This window comes from Camelus dromedarius, chromosome 2, assembly GCF_036321535.1.
Source record: "Camelus dromedarius isolate mCamDro1 chromosome 2, mCamDro1.pat, whole genome shotgun sequence".
NCBI classification, from domain to species: domain Eukaryota; kingdom Metazoa; phylum Chordata; class Mammalia; order Artiodactyla; family Camelidae; genus Camelus; species Camelus dromedarius.
In genome coordinates, this window is record NC_087437.1 from 26,156,428 (window position 1) to 26,175,038 (window position 18,611).

At 41.1% G+C, this 18,611-nt stretch overlaps 2 protein-coding genes across 2 annotated transcripts in view; one reads left to right on the top strand and one right to left on the bottom strand.

The window, feature by feature from the left end:
- The window catches only part of TM4SF4 (transmembrane 4 L six family member 4), a 22,680-nt gene extending 19,666 nt beyond the window's left edge, over positions 1–3,014 (top strand). Inside the window, exon 5 of the mRNA XM_010980557.3 lies at positions 2,390–3,014. Within this exon, the coding sequence (XP_010978859.1) occupies positions 2,390–2,407 (18 nt within the window). The 3' untranslated portion in view covers positions 2,408–3,014. The remainder of the gene's footprint in view (positions 1–2,389) is intronic.
- Positions 3,015–13,938: 10,924 nt separating this feature from the next.
- WWTR1 (WW domain containing transcription regulator 1) overlaps positions 13,939–18,611 on the bottom strand; it is a 125,849-nt gene continuing 121,176 nt past the window's right edge. The window contains exon 7 of the mRNA XM_031449127.2: positions 13,939–17,450. Within this exon, the coding sequence (XP_031304987.1) occupies positions 17,266–17,450 (185 nt within the window). The 3' untranslated portion in view covers positions 13,939–17,265. The remainder of the gene's footprint in view (positions 17,451–18,611) is intronic.

The window sequence follows — 18,611 nt, forward strand, 5'->3', positions numbered from 1 at the left end:
TATTTTCTTTTCTCTGGAAAATTTGTTAAGAGAGAAATGGTTCTTACATGGAAAAAATAAAAGGGAATCAGTAGGAATTTACTCTCCAAATATGACTGTAAATTATCAACAATAAGAAAAATAAAAGTAAACTTAGGGACAGTAAGACAGGGCGATTATTTCAACCAATGAACAAGCCAGATCAGGCAATTATTCACACACACAAAGTTATTTTAAAACACAGGTTGATGATGTATGAGGGAAAAAATTAAACAGAACTCAAGAGTTCCTTAATTGGGAACTTATGTAAATAACTGTAAGTAAAGGTCTATCTACTGAGTATAATATTATGTCCAAATTTTAAGTGATTCAAATAATTTTCTTTAAATTTCCTACAAGTATGATAGGTATACAGGTCAACAGTTATGCTCCAGGGAAGTATTCAGTTGGAAAATCTGTGCCCCGCCTTTGTCTTCCATCCTCCCAATTCTTTCAGTTCGCCAGCTAAGGCAGTTATATAATTTCTTATATATCCTCCCAGAGTTTCTTTTTATTGTTTTCATTCCCCTACCTTAAAAGGATTTTGTTCAAAACTGTAGGAATACTGAAAATGCTTATGAGGTAGTGTTGTTTCAAAAGAGTAAGGTACAAAAATGTATACAGAATATACAGATTAAAAAAAAAAACCACAATGAATAGAAAAAGACCTAAAGGAAATGCAACCAAAATGTTAAATGAGAGTTGTTTGTAGGTAAAAAGACTGACTTTTTCCCTCCCTTCTAGCTTATATTATTCAAAAAAGTTTTAACAATCATATATTTTAAAGTATAAAAATATAAATAAAAAAATACCCCCAAATCAACTGTAAAATGCATGTGTTACAAATAAATTTCACTGACTACTGAGTTTTTGTTCTATAAATTTTCAGTTCTATTGTGTTGAAATTACATTTTTTTAGTCTTAAAACACAATTGGGTAGAAAAGAAAACTACCAGTTAGTAATCCATCAAAATTATTTTTTAGATAGCAGTTAAAAATATCAAGCATTTGAATCTTCTAATTCATGCTTGCTAAATCAGCTAACTCATTTCAAACACTGGTAGTATTTCCTTTTCTGCTTTCACAGAAGTTATATTTTTTAGTTAGGTAGCAAATTTGCATTGCAAGTTTGCTGAAAATACAAACTGCTGTTAGAATAGAAAATAGTAGTTTACAAAATCTGAGGATTGTCTATAAATTTAAAAACATATGCATACGTGCAGTAAATTGACCCCTTTCAGTGATTATCATCTATTCAGATGCCATATTTAGCAATTTTAATGAATAAATCACTTGATAGTCAAAAGACAGTAGATGAACTCCACAGCTGTCAGTGTAGCTGGCACCGGAGAATCACAGAGGGTGAACGGATACCACCAGAATCCCCTCCCTCCCTTCCTTCCTGCCTTCCTTCTCCATCTTTTTATTTGGATAGCTTCAAAACTATGTAAAATTCAGAACAGTACAAGGAACACATGTGCATTTCACCTAGATCCACTAATTTGCTCACTCTCTTTCTGAACCGTTGGAAAGAAATTTGCAGACATCAGGAAACCTCCCTACTAAATATGTCAGTGCACGTGAGCGCTGCGTTGAGAAAGACCAGCCTGCTGAGAATCCCTTTCCTGTGGGCCGCTTGCCTCTGGCACAGCTGGTCAGCCTCCCTCCCCCCGTAGGACAGGCTGGAGAGTCTTGGGCTGCTGACCTCTCAGAGTCTAATTTCCCCACCGCCTCCTGCTGAACTTCCACAGTGCATGTGCAGCTTGACACCCAGCCATTCAGGCAGAAAGCATTTATTGAGAAGGTCCTTCGATGAGGGAACAGACAGAAACGATGCCTGCGGTCTGAGCCAAGTCAGTTGCCCTCAACTGTTTCTTTGTCTGAAATGTGGTTGTTAAACCTACTTCCTAAGGTTGCTGAGTGGGCGTCTAACCTGGGGTGATGGGTGTGCCTCCAGGTCAACAACGAGAGGACTCGGCACATTGCACTCATTGTTATTTACTCAGAGGGTGAAAATCGGGGAGGCAGTGAGGATTCAGGGAAAGGAGCACAGCCTCTGGGTTCCATGTCCCTGGGTTCTCTCCTTATTAACTGTGGCTTCAGCTACATCCCTCGAGCCCTCTGTGGCCCTGATCAAAATTAATTGTAATAATAAATGATGGAAAATAAAATGAACTCCTAAACCTAAACCTAAAGCCATAAACCTAAAGTGTCAGATTAAAGCTCCGAAACACAGTCAGAAAAGCATAGAAGTTATTCAGTAGGTAATCAACAAGGGGCAGGAATAAGAGGGGTGGTGGGGAGGGGAAGGGAGGGGAGGAAAGCAAGCCAAAAAAAATGATGTAATTGATTAACTTTCTCTACCTTCTAGGGAGACGGACCAGTTTAAACCTCTCCGATGAGCTGCTCTAACTTGTCGGCGTGTGAGAAGACGCATTAAATTTACTCTTCTCTTCTTGGGGTTGCCAATTCCTATCTGCTTCCTGACTGACAAAGCTCAGGGAGGCCAGAGTTGTTCCTTCTCCTTTCCGACCAGCTCAGCTCAAGTTAGAATTTTATGTCAGTTTCAGATTAAAAAAATAGTTCGGCCACTTAAGTAAAATTTCTAAGTCTTTCAAATTAGCTTCCTTTTAGAATTGAAGAGCAGGTTCAAAGCAAATATTTTATAATTTTTTCTTTAAGCATGAAAAATACATACGGTTGTGCTTACCACCACACTGTTTCTTTGTATATAGAGGCGTGGATATCTTTGGAAGTTTTACATAAGCCAAAGGAGGAGAGCACATTAAAAGTGAGAAGCTAAGATCAATTTTCATTTTGAAGATTTATGAGAAAAAAACAGAACGATGGATGTATCATAAATAACCTTTATGTGTTGTCTTTTTGGCTAACATGGTTGAATTACTTGTAACTAGCATTTGGGCCTGCCGTCTTGCTAGGGTTTCCTCATGTACATTAAATTAAAATCCAAATTCAGAGGTAATATAATAAAGATTGTGTGGTTTTTGAGAGTGAGGAGCAAAAGATTTTCATCTTCTTTACAAATTGCTTCCTTTGATCAAAGAAAAAACAATATAAAAAACAATGTTTTAAAAAAGATGATTTGGGTAATAATCTTGTCAGCCTGTGGCCCAGGATTATGGGACTTGATATTATCAATTCTATGTGTTATACTAAGATATTAGCTTTAGTTTATATGAGTCAGGCACTAAGATGGAGTCAAATACATCCAGTTGATTTGAGTTCAAACCTCAACCACCCACATACCAGTTTGGAGATTCTGGGATGGTTACTTTCTAAGTCTCAGTTTCCCCATCTGTGAAAGGACTATTGAAAAGCCATCAATCATCCAAGAAATATTTTGATGACTGTAGCTTTGTGGTTTAGTCTGAAGATAGGGCATGTGATGCCTCCAGCGTTGCTCTTTTTTCTCAAGATTGTTTTGGCTATTCAGGATCTTATGTGGTTCCATACAAATTTCAGTGTTATTTGTTATTATCTGTTCTAGTTCTGTGAAAAATGTCATGGTATTCTGATAGGGGTTGCTTTAAATCTGTAGACTGCTTTAGACTGTATTACGGACATTTTAACAATGGACAGTTTAACATTTTAACTTCTAGGTCCCTGGTGCTAACAGGCTGGAGGGAGGATTCCGAAATGGCACTTGCCAATGCCAGGGTTGTCACAACACAATGAGCTTCCCCAAATGACCACCATCCCCACCCCCAGGGGAAATCCTAGTTGCCTCCTGACTCTCCAGGACGCGCTCCAAGATCAGCACGTGAGAGTGACCCAGGTTCCTTTAAAACTACTACCTCTGTACTGAGTCTCAGAGCATATGAGATTTTGCACGTGCCCTTTAAGAGTGGAGTCTCTGCTTCCCCAGCTTTCTCCAGCATAAGCCCCGTGTTCTGTTTCAAAACCAGATGTTCTAGGGGCTTGTCTTCCTGGTACAGGACCCCAGGCTGGGAGCCTGGCATGAGGCTTAGGCCTCTGGCTCCTCGGAAGGAGCCCTCCCATGTGATATTCCTCCTGCTTGCAGACGGCCCATCCGGGGGTGCGAGCCCCGGCTATACTGTGCCTCTGCCCTGCCTACCTGTCTTATTGTGATCTCTTCTTTAGTCTTTAGTTGTAGAAAGTCTTTTCTGCTAATCCTCAAGTCATTCTCACAGAGAGTTGCTCTGTAAATAGTGTAATTTTGATGTGCCCTTGGGAGGAGGTGGGCTCAGGGTCTTGCTGTTCTGCTACCTTGGCCACCCCTCTCCAGAAAATTCTTTCATGGAAGTTACCGAATTTGTGTTGCTTTCTTGAGTACATGACTTATAATCCCTACACTTTGGACTACAAATTCTTTGAGGCAAGAACAATATCTGATTCTAGTCTAAATGCCCAGCACCTAACAGGGAACCAAGCACTAGGCACTCATTAAATCTGTTGTGTCAGTGAAGGTGCCCAGGGCCCATTTTTTCTCCCCTAGGTCCTCAGACTGAGTGAGGTAGTGCCCCTCGTCTTGAAACAAACTGTAAGAAGACTTCAAATATGAGCAGCCAAAGTAAGTAGGAAGTGGTCCTCTGTGTTACAGATTGAACAGGGGGCTGGAGTGATCTTAATACACAGATTCATGAGTATAAAAGTTAAAACTGTGTTTTTCTATAACTGCCTTTGGTTTCTGACTCTGAGTACCATGGCCCAGGCTTTAATGTGGGTCATTCTTGGGATTTTGCCTCTGTGTCAGCATCCTACTGGGCCCCTGAGCACAAGGCGAAAGGCCCACCTGAATGCGGGAAAGGGAAAGAGGAATACTAGGAAGAAAAAATAAAACCAGTTTCCTCAAGATGTCGTCCAGCTACATACACACAATATGCTGATGAGTCTGGGCTATTCGTGATGAGGGAGGAAAAGGGAGAAAAGGAATTGCCAGGTTTTACCCAAACACACCAGTCACACATACAGCTGTAGGCAAGGAGTTGTAACAAAGAGTGGAACAGAGGACATGGAAATAGCACCTGGCTTCTCCTCCCGCTGTCCCAGCCCTGGAGGGTGTCTGCCCCAAGACTGAGGGCAGCTCTGCTCTGAGCTGCTTCCAGAAGACACAAAGTCTTTGGAGGATCTCCAGATGGAGACAAAAAAAAAAAAAATGTCAGAAGGAACATTTCAAGACAGACATCATAATCCTTCAATCGACAAAGACCCAGGTAGCAACAGTATATGACTGAAGACTTTGGACGGATCTCATGAAAAAGGCCCATGAAGGGCACTCATATTTAGTCAACGAACCATGGAATAACTCCCTTGGCTCACACCCCTGAAGTGCAAGAGAGAAAGTTCAAGGACCTACTGTAGTCTATGGAGTGTATTCATCCAAAACATGAAATAGAACAAGTGAAAAAGAGAGAGAGAGGAGAGGCAAGAGGAGGAGGGGGAGAAAAAAGAGAAGAACAGGTCTAGGGTTTAGAACAATTCATGGGAAAGGACTATTGAGATTGGCCCCAGTGGGGGAAAAAGTCTGCCTTTCTACAAAACTACTTTGCCCTGTGTTAGAAACACTAATGGACTGACGCTGACCTTAACCCAGCATATCAGCCATGGTTCAATCAGAGGCTGAAGATCCGTCAGCGTATATATTACAAGGCTTTGCCCTTACTTGCTGTGGGAGCTAGTTAAGCAGTCTCTGATAGACTGATATCTTTGTGTCTGATGCTGCTTGAAGTCCACGGGCCAGGCAATCAGCAAGGGAAGATGGGTATAAAGCGTGAGAGAGCACGGACAAGCTGGAAGCCACAGCATGAGCTGAAGCCCATGAGGATGGACTGAACCCCGTGCCAGTTCTTGTTTCCTCTGGCTTCAATAGTATGGGTGTCCTGCAGAAGCTGGGACTCTTTACCGTGGAGCCAAACACATACTAGGTTGTGCTCGGTCCAGGGACCAGAGAAGCTGAAAATCCTGGGGTAGGTGAGCAGTTGTTCACCCAGCGGCTGCCTTATGTCAGGGAGGTGAGGCAGAAGACCAGTGACAGTGGGCATGAGCTACCAGGCACTGCTGCTTCCCCCCTGCCCTCCAGAGCTTGCAGGAATGACTTCGTGTTGCACCCTAACAGGAAACATACAGGAAAGGGGACTTGGGGAAATGCAGTTCCTAGCCGAGTTGACACATTACAAAGCCATCTTACTGAGGTTAGAGAAAGGAATGGCTTGTTAGTTTTCTTGACCATGTACATGTCCTCTTGGTGGAGATCAGGGTTTCTCAACCTCCACACAATTGACATCTGGGACGAGATAATTCTTCGCCGGGTGTGAGGAGAACTGCCCGGGGCACTGTAGGGTGTTTAGCAGCATCCTTGGCTTCTACCTACTAGATTCTAGAATCAGTCTCTCCTTCTCAGCTGTGACAACCAAAAATATCTCTGATATTGCCAAATGTCCCCTGGGAGGACAAACTCACCCCCAGTTGAAAATCGCTTGTCTAGACCAAGTGCTGCCCAAGGAGAAGAGCCATCATTCTTTATCCTGGATACAACACAGTGTTTACACACAGAAAGTGCCCAGTAATTGGTTAAGTGCACACATATGTGCATAAACAAACATTTGCCTATCACTGAGTGACACACGTGCATTGAAAAGAAAGTACTCTGCTCCTTAAATGTCCTGACTTCAGAGCACTGTTTTTCTTGGTCTGAATGCACTCCAGAGATGATCCTCACTGCTATGGTTTAATGACTATGTTTATGACCCCCATGTCTTTATCTCCAGCCCAAACCACTGCCCTGCCTGCTATCTGTTTTTGAATGTCTCATTGGTCTCTCAAAGCAACACTTCTAAGCTGAACTCTCCCAGTCCCTCCATACATTCTTCTCCGGAAATCCTTGTCTCAGCAAATGTCATCATCTACATTAAGTAAACACAGAATCTTAGGAGTGAGCCAAGTTGTGTCCTAAACACAAAACTTGCCATGCTCCTTCCCTTTCAATGGCTTCCATCAGCCAGCCCCCACTGACCTCTGCAGATCCAGCCCTTGCTCTGCCTGGAACTTGGGGATCCAGTAACTGTCTGCTGTCCTTGTCACCCCACACACTTTCAAACCCTGGCTTTGCATGTCCTGTGCTGTCTGCCTGGGAACTTTCCCTCTTATTCATCAGGGTAACTGCTGCTTCTCCTTCAAGACTCAGTTCAGTTCTCATCTTGTCCCAGTTCTTCCTTCGTCATAGCACCCCCAGCTTACCGACAAACTCCACGTTCTCCCATGACATCCTGTGTGTGTCAGAATGGTTGCTGTTTGCAAGTTATAGCACATGACACTTCCTTCTTTCCCTCTGGACTGAGAACTCCTTCAGCTCAGAACCTCTGTCTCATTGGCAACAGTGAGCATGAGCTACCAGGTGCTGGAGCAGCACTGCCACCGACTCACTCTGCGACCGTGGATGTCTTGCTGAACCTCTTCGTGCCTCAGTTGCCTCACTAAAGTGTCCCTTTACCAGTTTATCATAGAATAGGCTGACCACAGTGAGACCGTTCCTGTCGGACCCTGGCTATCATGCCCCGTTGCTCTCCCAATTGTCCATTGCTGTGAAGGACTACTGACCCCTCCCGTAAAAGAAAAGCCTTTTCCATTTGTTTTTGAGATGCCAGCGGATTCCTGAGACTGGTAATTCTCCTGTTGCAATATTCCTTTTGAATAAAGTTTCTCCTTTTCTAAATCCAGATTTGTTTTCATTGGACACAACTCTATGATAAAGAAACTATAATTAGCCCATTTTGTATAAGAGTAAAGTGAGGCTTAGAAAAAATAAATAAATTCCTTGGGACCTCATAAAAAGCATGTGGGAAACTCAGATCATCTAACTAAAATCAGTATTCTTATACAGTCTTTCAAAGTGCTTATATAAAGGCACCCCACACACACACACACACACAGTCCCCTTGGTTGCACATTCCTGTGCTTTTTATTTCCCAATTATTTCTATTTAATGATTTTATTCTGAGTGGAAGAAGCCAGAAGGCAGAGGCAGAATTCGACATCCTCAGGATTACAAAAGAAGAAACCAGTAAAAAGAAGAAAGAAATGAAAGGGAAAGGAAAGGAAGGAAGGAAGAAAGAAAGAAACGAAGAAAAGAAGGAAGGAAGGAAGGAAGGAAGGAAGGAAGGAAGGAAGGAAGGAAGGAAGGAAGGAAGGAAGGAAGGAAGGGGAAGAAAAGAAAAGCCAGATTCCTAAGCAATCTGCCCCCATCCTGCCAACCGCTGAGAGCTGACACGTGCGTGGAGTGTGCGCTCTGATGCACATGCCAGTCTTGACGTGGGGGCATCAAAACCACTTAATAGTCACAACCCTCGCCTCCGGGGGAGTTGTAATGTATTATTATCACCCATAAGTGAGAAGTGAGGCAACTGAGGCGCGAAGAGGTTGAGCAAGACGTCCAAAGTCACACAGTGAGTCGGTGGCAGCGCTGGCATTAAACCTAGGACACCTGGCTCCAAGCCTGCACCTCCCCTGACCCTACATCCCCCCAGGCTCTGCTGCCCGGTACCCACTCCAACCCCCCACCAAGCGTCCACACACAGACCGCCCCGCGCGCGCTACAGCTCCATTGCTTTCCCCGGCCAGGCAAGGTTAAGCTCATTCTCAAGAACGGGCCATGAACTGAGTTCAGTGCAAACAGGCAGCAGGCACTGCAGACACTGGGTCAAAGGGGAAAATCCACTGGGAGCTGATGTCCAGGATCTGCTTCTGAAAATGCCGAGATCTTGGCAACTGCTGAACACGCGCGTCTTTGCTGTCTGGACTTCATGGGCCCGCAGGGTTCACTGCCTCAGTGTGCGTACCTCCTGGGACAGGGACAGACGCGGAGCAGGGCGCCGCCTGAGTCGGCCGGTTCCGTGCATCCTTGGGAGAGCGCCTCAGTCTCCAGGCCTCAGTTTCCTCCCTGTAAATGAGAGCGATGAGTCAGACCGTTCTAAATTCCTCTGTCCACCTACGGAAAATTGATTTAATTAAAGGAGATTGGAGCCCAGGCATCAGTGCATTTTTTTTTTTTTTAATTCACCAAGTGATTCTAAGAAGTAGGCGGATTTGAGAACCACTTCTCTGGAGTGTTTGCAAACTTGAGTATTCACCAAAAATACCTGGAGGGCTTATTCCCACCCTGAAGTTCTGACTCAGTAGGCGTGGCGGGGGAGGGGGGCATCTCTAGTAAGTTCCCAGGAAAGGCCAGCGCTGCTGGCTCAGGGTCCAGTCTCTGAGAACTGCAGAAACTTTCCCACCCTCTGAAATGGTCTATATGATCAGATGAGTAATTTTTTCCCCATGTTGGAGAGAAATTTCATAGACTTCATTAGATTCTCAAAGAGACCTATGACCTCAGAAGGTTAAGAGCCAAATTTAAAATCTAATCACCAATTTAAAGCTTTTTGCAGGCAGGGTTTCATAGCAGATGATTTTGCAACTTGTTCGGGCTTGAAGTAGTCCCAGGGGAGTGTGTGTATCTATGTGTGTGTGTGTGTGTGTAAGTACCTGGCATTGCCAGGCTCTAGGATGCCAACATACCAAGCAGTCCACCCTCAGTTTCCCACCCAGAAATTGCACTCAGGGCATCAGGCTGGGGAAGAGGGTAAATAGGACAACTTTCCCCAGCACCAAATGTGAATTTTCGTGGGGGTTGGAGGGAGAGAGAGAGAGAGAATTCCCGGTAACTCTATGGAAGCCAAAATAAAACCTCTACAGATGACCATGCAGTCTCATGCCCACCGATGTTGGGGCCATAAACTTGAGAAAATGAGAGTTATGCCATCTCAGTCACCCTGAGGATCGACTAACTAACATTTAATCAGCATGAATTATCCTCATCCTCTCATCCAAAAGGTGGCGTGGGAAGTTCATATGTAAAATTTAACGTATATGTTTTGCCAACCTTTCAAAACGTCTATTTTCGTGAAATGTTTTATAATGCACAAGATAACATTAGGACAGTCACCTATGTATATAGTTTATAAATAGAGAAATAAACATACATACGTTGGGGCTCCATGATAGAAAAGTTTGGAGACTGCTCGTCAAGTGTGCTGGTCCTCAAACTTGAGAGTGCGCCAGAGTCCCCAGAAGTTGGCTGAATAAATGCAGATTCCTAGCCGTCAACCTCGTTCAGATGCAGGAAGTCAGGGAAATTCACATTTTACACTGATATCTTAGGATAACCTGAGGCAGGTGGTCCATGGACTCCACTATGAAGCTTGCTCTTAGAACACCTTATTTTTTTCTTTTTTTTTTCTGTTTACTTACAAATAACTTTATTCTCACTCAAAAGCTATACATCTTCCTGGCAAGGGATGTGTAGGAGTGCAGATAAGATAACAAAAATGTCAATATTCTGCGTGTCCTTCTATTTCCCCCTCCTGTGATGCCCCAGTCTTTCCCCAGCCTCTCCCATTGCTCACTGGCCTGGGGGCACCTGTCACCACACCATGACGAAGCCATCTGCTGCCCTCTAATGGCAACAGGGCCCCGCAGGTCACTCAGCAGATAATTTCTAAGCAGGCAGGTTTGGCCCTCTTCCTGAAGAATCCAATTTTTCTCTAATATCTCCCAACTGAGGAACATTTTCCAAAAGCCTCTTTAAATCGAGACATGGAAGTGCAAGCAAACAAGTCAATCAAAGAAGGTGCTGCCCCCAGGAAGGCTTGCAGTGTGAACGACAATCTCACCAACATATTCATTCATTCAACAAATATTGTAAACAGTGTACCAGGCATTGTTCAAGGTGCTAGATACTAAACAAACAAAAATCTCTGCTCTCACAGCACTGGCAGTCTCCTGGGGGTGAGACAAGGACATCTTAACTGTTTGATGGTGGTAAGTGCTGTGGAGAAAAATGTATGTGCCCTGGGAAGAAGAGAGGAAAAAGCTCACCAAGAAAAGAAGGAAATGAACATTTATTGACCACCTTTGAATTAGTGAGTATTCTTCGTTGAGTCATGTCTCTTGATCTTCACCACTCTCTCATTTAACCAATTTACATGGGAAGAAACTGAAATTCCAAAACCGTAAGAAACTCGGCCAAGGCTGTGGTGTTAATACTTGCATGGCACTGAACTTCTTAACTGGTTATGGCAACGAAGCCCAGGGCAAGTCCATGAAGGACACCGCCCACACCTGCCCTTCCTCAACCCACACACACACCTTCTCCAGGACTTGCAGTGCTGCATGGAGTGTGCCAGATTCACTTCCCCCCTTTAACTAAAATTTCCTGTGTTCTCATTCTCTGAAACTCCTATTTTACCCTATGCTAATTCCATAAATGGATTCTCTTTCTCGAGTGCAGGGTTTGGTGACTGTTAAATCTCCGCTAATCCCATAAATTAATTTTCTCCATTTGTAGCCTAATTAGCTACATCATCATTACCAGGTTAAGATATCTGAGGGGGAGCTTTTTCTGGAAACAGTCCTTAATCCTACTAGTGGAAATATCAGGCCCTCTAGTTAGGCAGTAATGAACATGCTTGCTGAAATGATGTTATTTATGGGGATTAGCACCGCAAAAAAAAAATATCAGTATCTCATTCTCCAGTCTAGCAATTGGATGCTCAGAAATGCTATAAGAAAAAGAGTTGTCTTTGTGTATATGACACAAATCCATCGATCTCTTGAATGTATCAAACCTGTTCAAACACTAAGGAAGATTATAGAATGGGAGATTTTTAGTGTTATGAGAAAGTGAGTGTTTTGTAGATAACTAGAGTAAGAAATGAGACTGAGGGGGTGGGTATAGTTCAGGGGTAGAGCATGTGCTTAGCATACACGAGGTCTTGGGTTCAATCCCCAGTACCTTTATTAAAAAAAAAAAATGAAGGGGGCAGGTAATAGCTCGTGGGGTGCACAAAAACAGTAAAAAGGAATCTAAGGTGATCTGGGTGAGAACTCACATCACCCACCATAGACAATAACACTATGAAAATATCATTCAATTTTACTATTAATTCAAGCAATACAAACTGTAACAGGAAGATATTGTCTACCTATCATATTTGCAAAGATTTAAAAGTTACTCAAAAGTTCTTACCATACACACAGAAAAATTTTGCAGCCATGTGAGGTGATGCATGGTAATCATTTTGTAATATGTACGTGTATGAAATCACTACATTGTGTACCTTAAAAACTTAACACAATGTCAATTATATCTCAATAAAGCTGGGGAAAAAACAGAAAAAGAAACTAATTTGTATTGTATATTATTGATAGAAATAAAAAATATATTTTTCATTCAGTTTTTATACTTTGTTTATATATTCCACTTATCTTCCAGAATATTTTATGGAATGTGTAGCGAGGGGGTAAAAAACACAAAAGATGTTAATGTTTACACAAATCAAATTTAACTTCTTTTTTTTTTAAGACTGCATGTTTGTAGTAAAGCTTTTCAATCTTAAAGAAAAAAAGTTAGGCAATAGCCAGGTCTAGGTTGGCAATGGTGAAACGGGCCTTTGCATATCTTGTTCCTGGAAGTATAAATTGATACAGTCCTTTTTTCAAACATATTTGACAGAATCCACCAAAACTTGAGATCACGTATCTTTTGATATAGTGATTCCTTTCCTAGGAATTTCTCCTCTAGCCATACTCACACAAGAACAGATGGTTTAGTGCAGCACTACTGGTAAAGGCAAAAACTGAAAAACGACCAACTGGATACCAACGGGGGACATCCATGCAAAAGGAAGCTACCTGTTAAAAATAATGAAATATACAACTACAGGTACTGGCATAGAAAGATGATCATGAGATTGGAATGTATTTCTTGCTTAATATAAGACCTTATGCAACTTACTTTACCTCTCTAAACCTCAAGTTCTTCATCTGTGAAGTGAGGATAAAATATTGAAATAATAGGGTGGCTGTGCAGATTAGATCCTATACATCAAGTGTTTTGCATAGTGTTTGGCATTTAGTCAACGCTCAATATATATTAGTGAAATCATTGTGATTGTTCAGAGATAAAAATGAAAGCTTCAAAACAGCAGGTAGAATTACTTTCCTTTTGTTAAAAAAAAGTCCAGCTTATACTACAGAGAAAATAAACACTCAGATATATTTCTTCAAGTGTGAGACTTGAAAGATAGAGAATTATCACTTTTTACTTTATACTTGTTGGTATTTACATTTTCAGCAATCAGCCCATGTTACCTTCAAAGTGATGATGAAATATATTTTTTTAAAAGGTACATGAGACTTGGACTCTGGACTGTTGGTAAGTTGTTTCTACCAGAATCTCTACTTTCCATCGTTTGGCTGAACGCTTCTGCTTAAAAACACTGTCCTACTCAGGGTGCTTTCACCATGTGCCTCTGTGGAATGGTCAAAGGTATCACCACAGCGAGCATCAAGCGACTCAGCAGAGAAAACACACCGTCACAAGCCCACACTCTGAATGAATGATGAGCTGTTTTTAGTTTTGACAAGAAGCCACAGAATATTGTTAATAACTGAGGAACAACAAGAATCCTGTAGTTCTGATGTCTCAGTCAGATATGTGAGGGTGTTGGAAGGACCAAGTGATTTAAAAAAAAGAAAAAGAATACATTTTTTAAAGTCTCAGTGAGCTACTTCAAATAAAGTAGAAATCAGCATTCTGTGGATATTCAGAATATTTGTTGTTGTTGTTCTTCGAGGGGCAAGGGGTGATTGACTGATTTTAATGAAAGTGCACCCAGGACCTCGTGCATGCTTAAGTATGCGCTCTACCACTGAGCCATACCCTCCCCCCTTGATATTTAAAATATTGAAGGTCAGGCATTTGAGCCAAAAATACATTTGCCTACAAAACTTACTTTCTTTCATTGTCTGCCAGGAGGGTTACATAAGCCTTTCTTCAGCACCACCCAAGCCCTCAATAAAAGGAACACACTCAAATAATAACAAGATGAAGGCTCCAAGTGGAAATTCAATTGTATTTATTTTTTCTTATACAGAATCAGAGAAGTAAAAATCAGTACCAAACTCCAGGTAAAATAGTTTGATCTGATTGATTTTTCTGCATACTTTCTGTATGCATAGAAATCTACATTAAAAATAAACACACATATGTCATATTACAAAATGTAGAAATAATTTTTTAAAAAGTTAAAGTACTAACACATAAATGATGTAGTGTGTTAGGGAAACGGTCTCTGTCAATCGCCCATTTTCCCAATTAAATTAATGTACAATTTCCTTTTAACTGCTTTTATTTTTCTTAAAAGTTGCACTTTCAGAAGTTACTTTCCAATTATGTCATGAGAACACAACTTGTCATTAGCGAAACTCACGCTCCAGATTGCCTTCTTCTACAGAGAACTTTTCTCCCTTGATGGGGTCGTTAGCACCCCCAACAAACGAAAGGTTTTACTGTTTTACGTGCTCCTCCTATATCGTATAGTCGACGAAAGAAATGGCATTTCACATCCTAAATGCTATGGTGAAACACTAACAATTACTTAGATTTAACAGAATTGCAAATAGGTTTTGACAGTGTATCTACTTCAAGAAAATATGTTTTATCAGGGGAAAAAAATACCTTGAAAGAAAGATCTATGAAATTATTTTCAATTTCAATTTTTAATATGCCTTTTTCCTGGCAAAATTATTGGATGAAATGTTGAAATTTATGGATTAATTTAAGACTAAAAAGACAAGATATTCTCGCAGTTGTTTTAAAATAAGAAATATAGTATAAATAGCACCTTATCATGAATTCTACAGGGGTTTTAACCCTTAAAATAATAGGAAATATCCTTTAAAAGTTGTTCTTTATATTTCTAGCTTTAGTGTTCTTTAACAAAGGCGGTATTTTATGGCCTTAAAGACAACAACAAAAATTATATCTGGCTTCATTTATTAGTAAACATGTATTCTGGGTCCATATTTAATTCTGGAAAAATACTTGTTATGTTCATTAATAAATGTTCCAACTAATTTCACTAAAAAAATTTTTCTAGTGTTTTCTAATGCCACAAGCTTACTAGGAAATTTCTTCTAAAAATTGATAATACAAATCATCGATGTTTTAACTACCTAAAAAAAGAAGAGGGGTATCTGTTTCTTTTATGTTTAATAACCTGAAAATGAGTCTACAAAAATATTTTTTAAAAATACAGTAACACTGCTCAGTTTTATTAGGTCCCTTGTTTTTGGTTGTTTTTTGTTTTTGTTTTTTTTTTTGTTTTTTGTTTTTTGCTTTTTCTTAGAAAGAATGTACAATGCTTTTTGCAATGATTGCTAACACAAGAGAAAAAGAAATAGTGCTCCCTTCAATTTAGTAGCAACAGAAACATCTACCCCCATCCCTCTCAGAGCATTTTGAGTGAGAGAAGGAATCAGAGGAACAGAAACTATGGGTCCTTTGGGGGGAAAAAAATCACTTCATTGTGTTGGAAGCAACGGTAGGTTTATGCCTTTGTCTGTCTATATACTCAGCATCAGCGGGGACAGGGCACTAGCATCCCCGCCCCTCCTTTTCCCACATAAAGTGCACTGAAGCCGTCTTTTCTTATATAGCTGTCTTTTGGTACAAAGGTTGTAGGAGAAAACTGCTGCTTTGTTCTTTCGGGGCACCTCTCATACCTCCTGCTCGTCTTGCTCGTCTTGCACGGGGTCCTATAGCTTGTCTACTTCCATTTCACACCTAGTATCCTTTCCACTATATTCCATAACTTGACTACTTCATCTCTGACCTTGTCACTTGCCTTCTTTCCAACAAGATAAGATGTATTCTGCTCGTCTATAATCTGGTAGATCGAAAGGGATCTTTAATTAAAGATCCCCAGCAAATAAGCCCCTTGGGAATTAAAAGGTTCCTCTCAGAGACCTGCATTATGAATGTCTTTCAAAAGAAAAAAGATATTAAATTCATAGATTATAAATAATGTCAGTTCACAATATTAAACAGTTGAGGACTTCATTGGCAATGCAGGCAGAGTGCATGTCAGGTGGACCTGACGCTCTCTCTCAGTCCTTAGGAGCTAATAAAAAACGTTTTTGGTTACATAAGAGGTACTGAGTACATATTACATGCCTTTTTATACCAACTGTAGCAAACAGGGTTAGGATAATATACTTAGGAATCAACTTTACTGACTTCAGAAACATGTCTCCACCATCCACCCTCAGGGGGCGTTATTTTACACGTCAGTCAGAGATCCGCTTCATCCTTCAGTTTCATAGATAACAGTGTTTTTCAACACTTGAAAATCTTGAAAGAAGCAAAACCAACGAGGCTTCAGAATTTAAAAAGCAACAGCTTCCTTTGTATGCTAGCAGGTTGAAAGCTACGTTGTCCCGATGTTTTCAGGACAGTTTCCAAAGCCCAAAATACAGTTGCCACTGATGCATCAAAAACATCTGGTTGCCCTTTGTCATCAGCTACAAAATGATAGCGCTTTATAAAATAGACGTCAAGTTCTAAGCTGCAACTGAAAAAAAAAAAATCCAACTTGTAATTTTAAAAACTTTTGTTTAATAAATGTTCATAATTGGTGCCAAACTGGTCTCTTTCATAAGATCTTAGTGGAGGAACTGTGACTCATGCTGCTGTTCCTCTCCTGCTGGAAGGACTGGCTGTCTAGATGCTGCTGTGCAGTAAAATGATGAAGGATAAACTGCAATAGGGCTGTGTGTGCCTTTGTGAATACAGAGTAATAAGAACCATCAGAACCAGCATGGATTCAAAACTACATTGTATTCCATACAGCAGAATTTTACTATCCATACAATGATTTTTTTTAAAGCTCAAGTTAAATATTTTTTAAAGCATTTGGTACTAATGTTATCAATACAGTTTTTGAAACTGTAAATCAGGTAGAATTTTGTGTACATTTCCTGGACCGAGCCGCCTGTCAGAAGTCACTGCCTGTGGTCAGCTTTTCATGGTTTATAATCAATTGATGTAGGAATTTCAACAAACACCCATAAAGCTTAGTCATGGGGCAGCAGAGAGAAAAGCGGAGCAGCAATTCTGCATAATCAATTCTGCAGAAATGATTCTGCATAACCCATCACAGGAATGCAGGCGTGCAGAAAATGAAAATAGAATGTTTATTTATGTTTAAGTTAAGTTACTGCCAATCAAATCCAGGCAATGATTAAACTGGCCACAAGGAAAGGAGGGAGCATGCGTCATGGAGGCAGAAAGCGGCACACCTGCAGACATGCTCTGCTCCATCGCTTTTTCCAAGAGGCCCAGGAAATGCCAGGTCCTGGCTGCACCCAAGCTACAATGGTTATCGGTTACAGCCAGGTTAGAAAGGGCTCGCTTTTGTTCAGAGCAGACTCTACATCATTGAAGAGGGGGATCAGATCTTCAGATTCCAAAGTTCCGAGGTCAACATTTGTTCCTGGAAGACAGTCAAGAAAATCAGGGAAACGGGTCTGTTGAGGGTTGATGTTCATGGGAGTCTGTCCTGCGTTTTCTCCTGTAACAGAATGAAATGAAACCATTTTAATTCCTTTTTCTAAGCTCTTGAAACTGGGACAAATTCAACTGTCAACGTAATTCTCATCTTCATTTCGGCTGTTGTCTACATTCAAACAGAAGATTTTATTGCTGCAGGTCGAAAATACTTCATCTCTGTGCACAATTTCAGCTACCACATTATTGATACTGAGTTGATGATGCTCACTCGTAAGAGATACAGAGATGCCAGGTGAATCTTGAATTGTTCTGGGTTGACACGGTCTGGGACAGGTGGTCCAGGGAGATAGGAAAGGAGCAAGTGAAGGCACTGTGGATTTGACCTCCAATCGACGCCTTCTCATGAATGGCACAAAGAACTGGTTTGTGAAAGGGTAGAAAGGCTCTGCCTGTAATAACCTTGTTACGGAGCTACAATCCAACAATTTAATTGTAAGCTTGAATTTGCCCCATCATCCCTCTTAATGCTCAAAAACAGTAGGAGTGTGGATAGACAGGAGGAGTTTCTTTTCACCATGTTATTAAAACAACTATCTCGCAGGGGAGGGTATATCTCAGTGGTAGAGTTCTTGCCCAGCATGCACAAGGTCCGAGGTTCAATCCCAGCACCTCCATTAAAAATAAATTAATTAAATTAAATTTTAAAAAAGCTACCTTCATCGACAGCTCTAGGGATCATTTTCAAAGTATTTTAGAAGGTGGGTTCTGCAGACTGCCCCCCTCACTCCATGCACACATACACCCCACGACTATATATCTTTCTTCCTCACAAAGCATGAGTCACCACGCATGGGAGCATATTAAGGTTCTGAGAAGTCTTGTAGTAAGGAACTCTGTTTTATTTTGCTTAAGCCAGTATTACCTAAATCCATTTTATCATCAAATCCAATTTTGGCAGAATTTATATCCTAATCGAACTAGAGTCTGCAGGACATAATTGAGACAATGCCGTTCCAGAGTAAAGTGTCTGGGATGTGACATGAAGAATACATATTCTCTATAAATAATGTAAAGGAGAAAACGTATTGACCGTTGTGTCAGGAGACGGAGCTTCTTAACCGTGTGACCTCAGACACACCTCACGTGTCTGAAATTGGGGTGATAGTACCTTCTTTACATTCTGGAGTTAAGTGCTGTATAAGATCTGCCACACATATGTGGC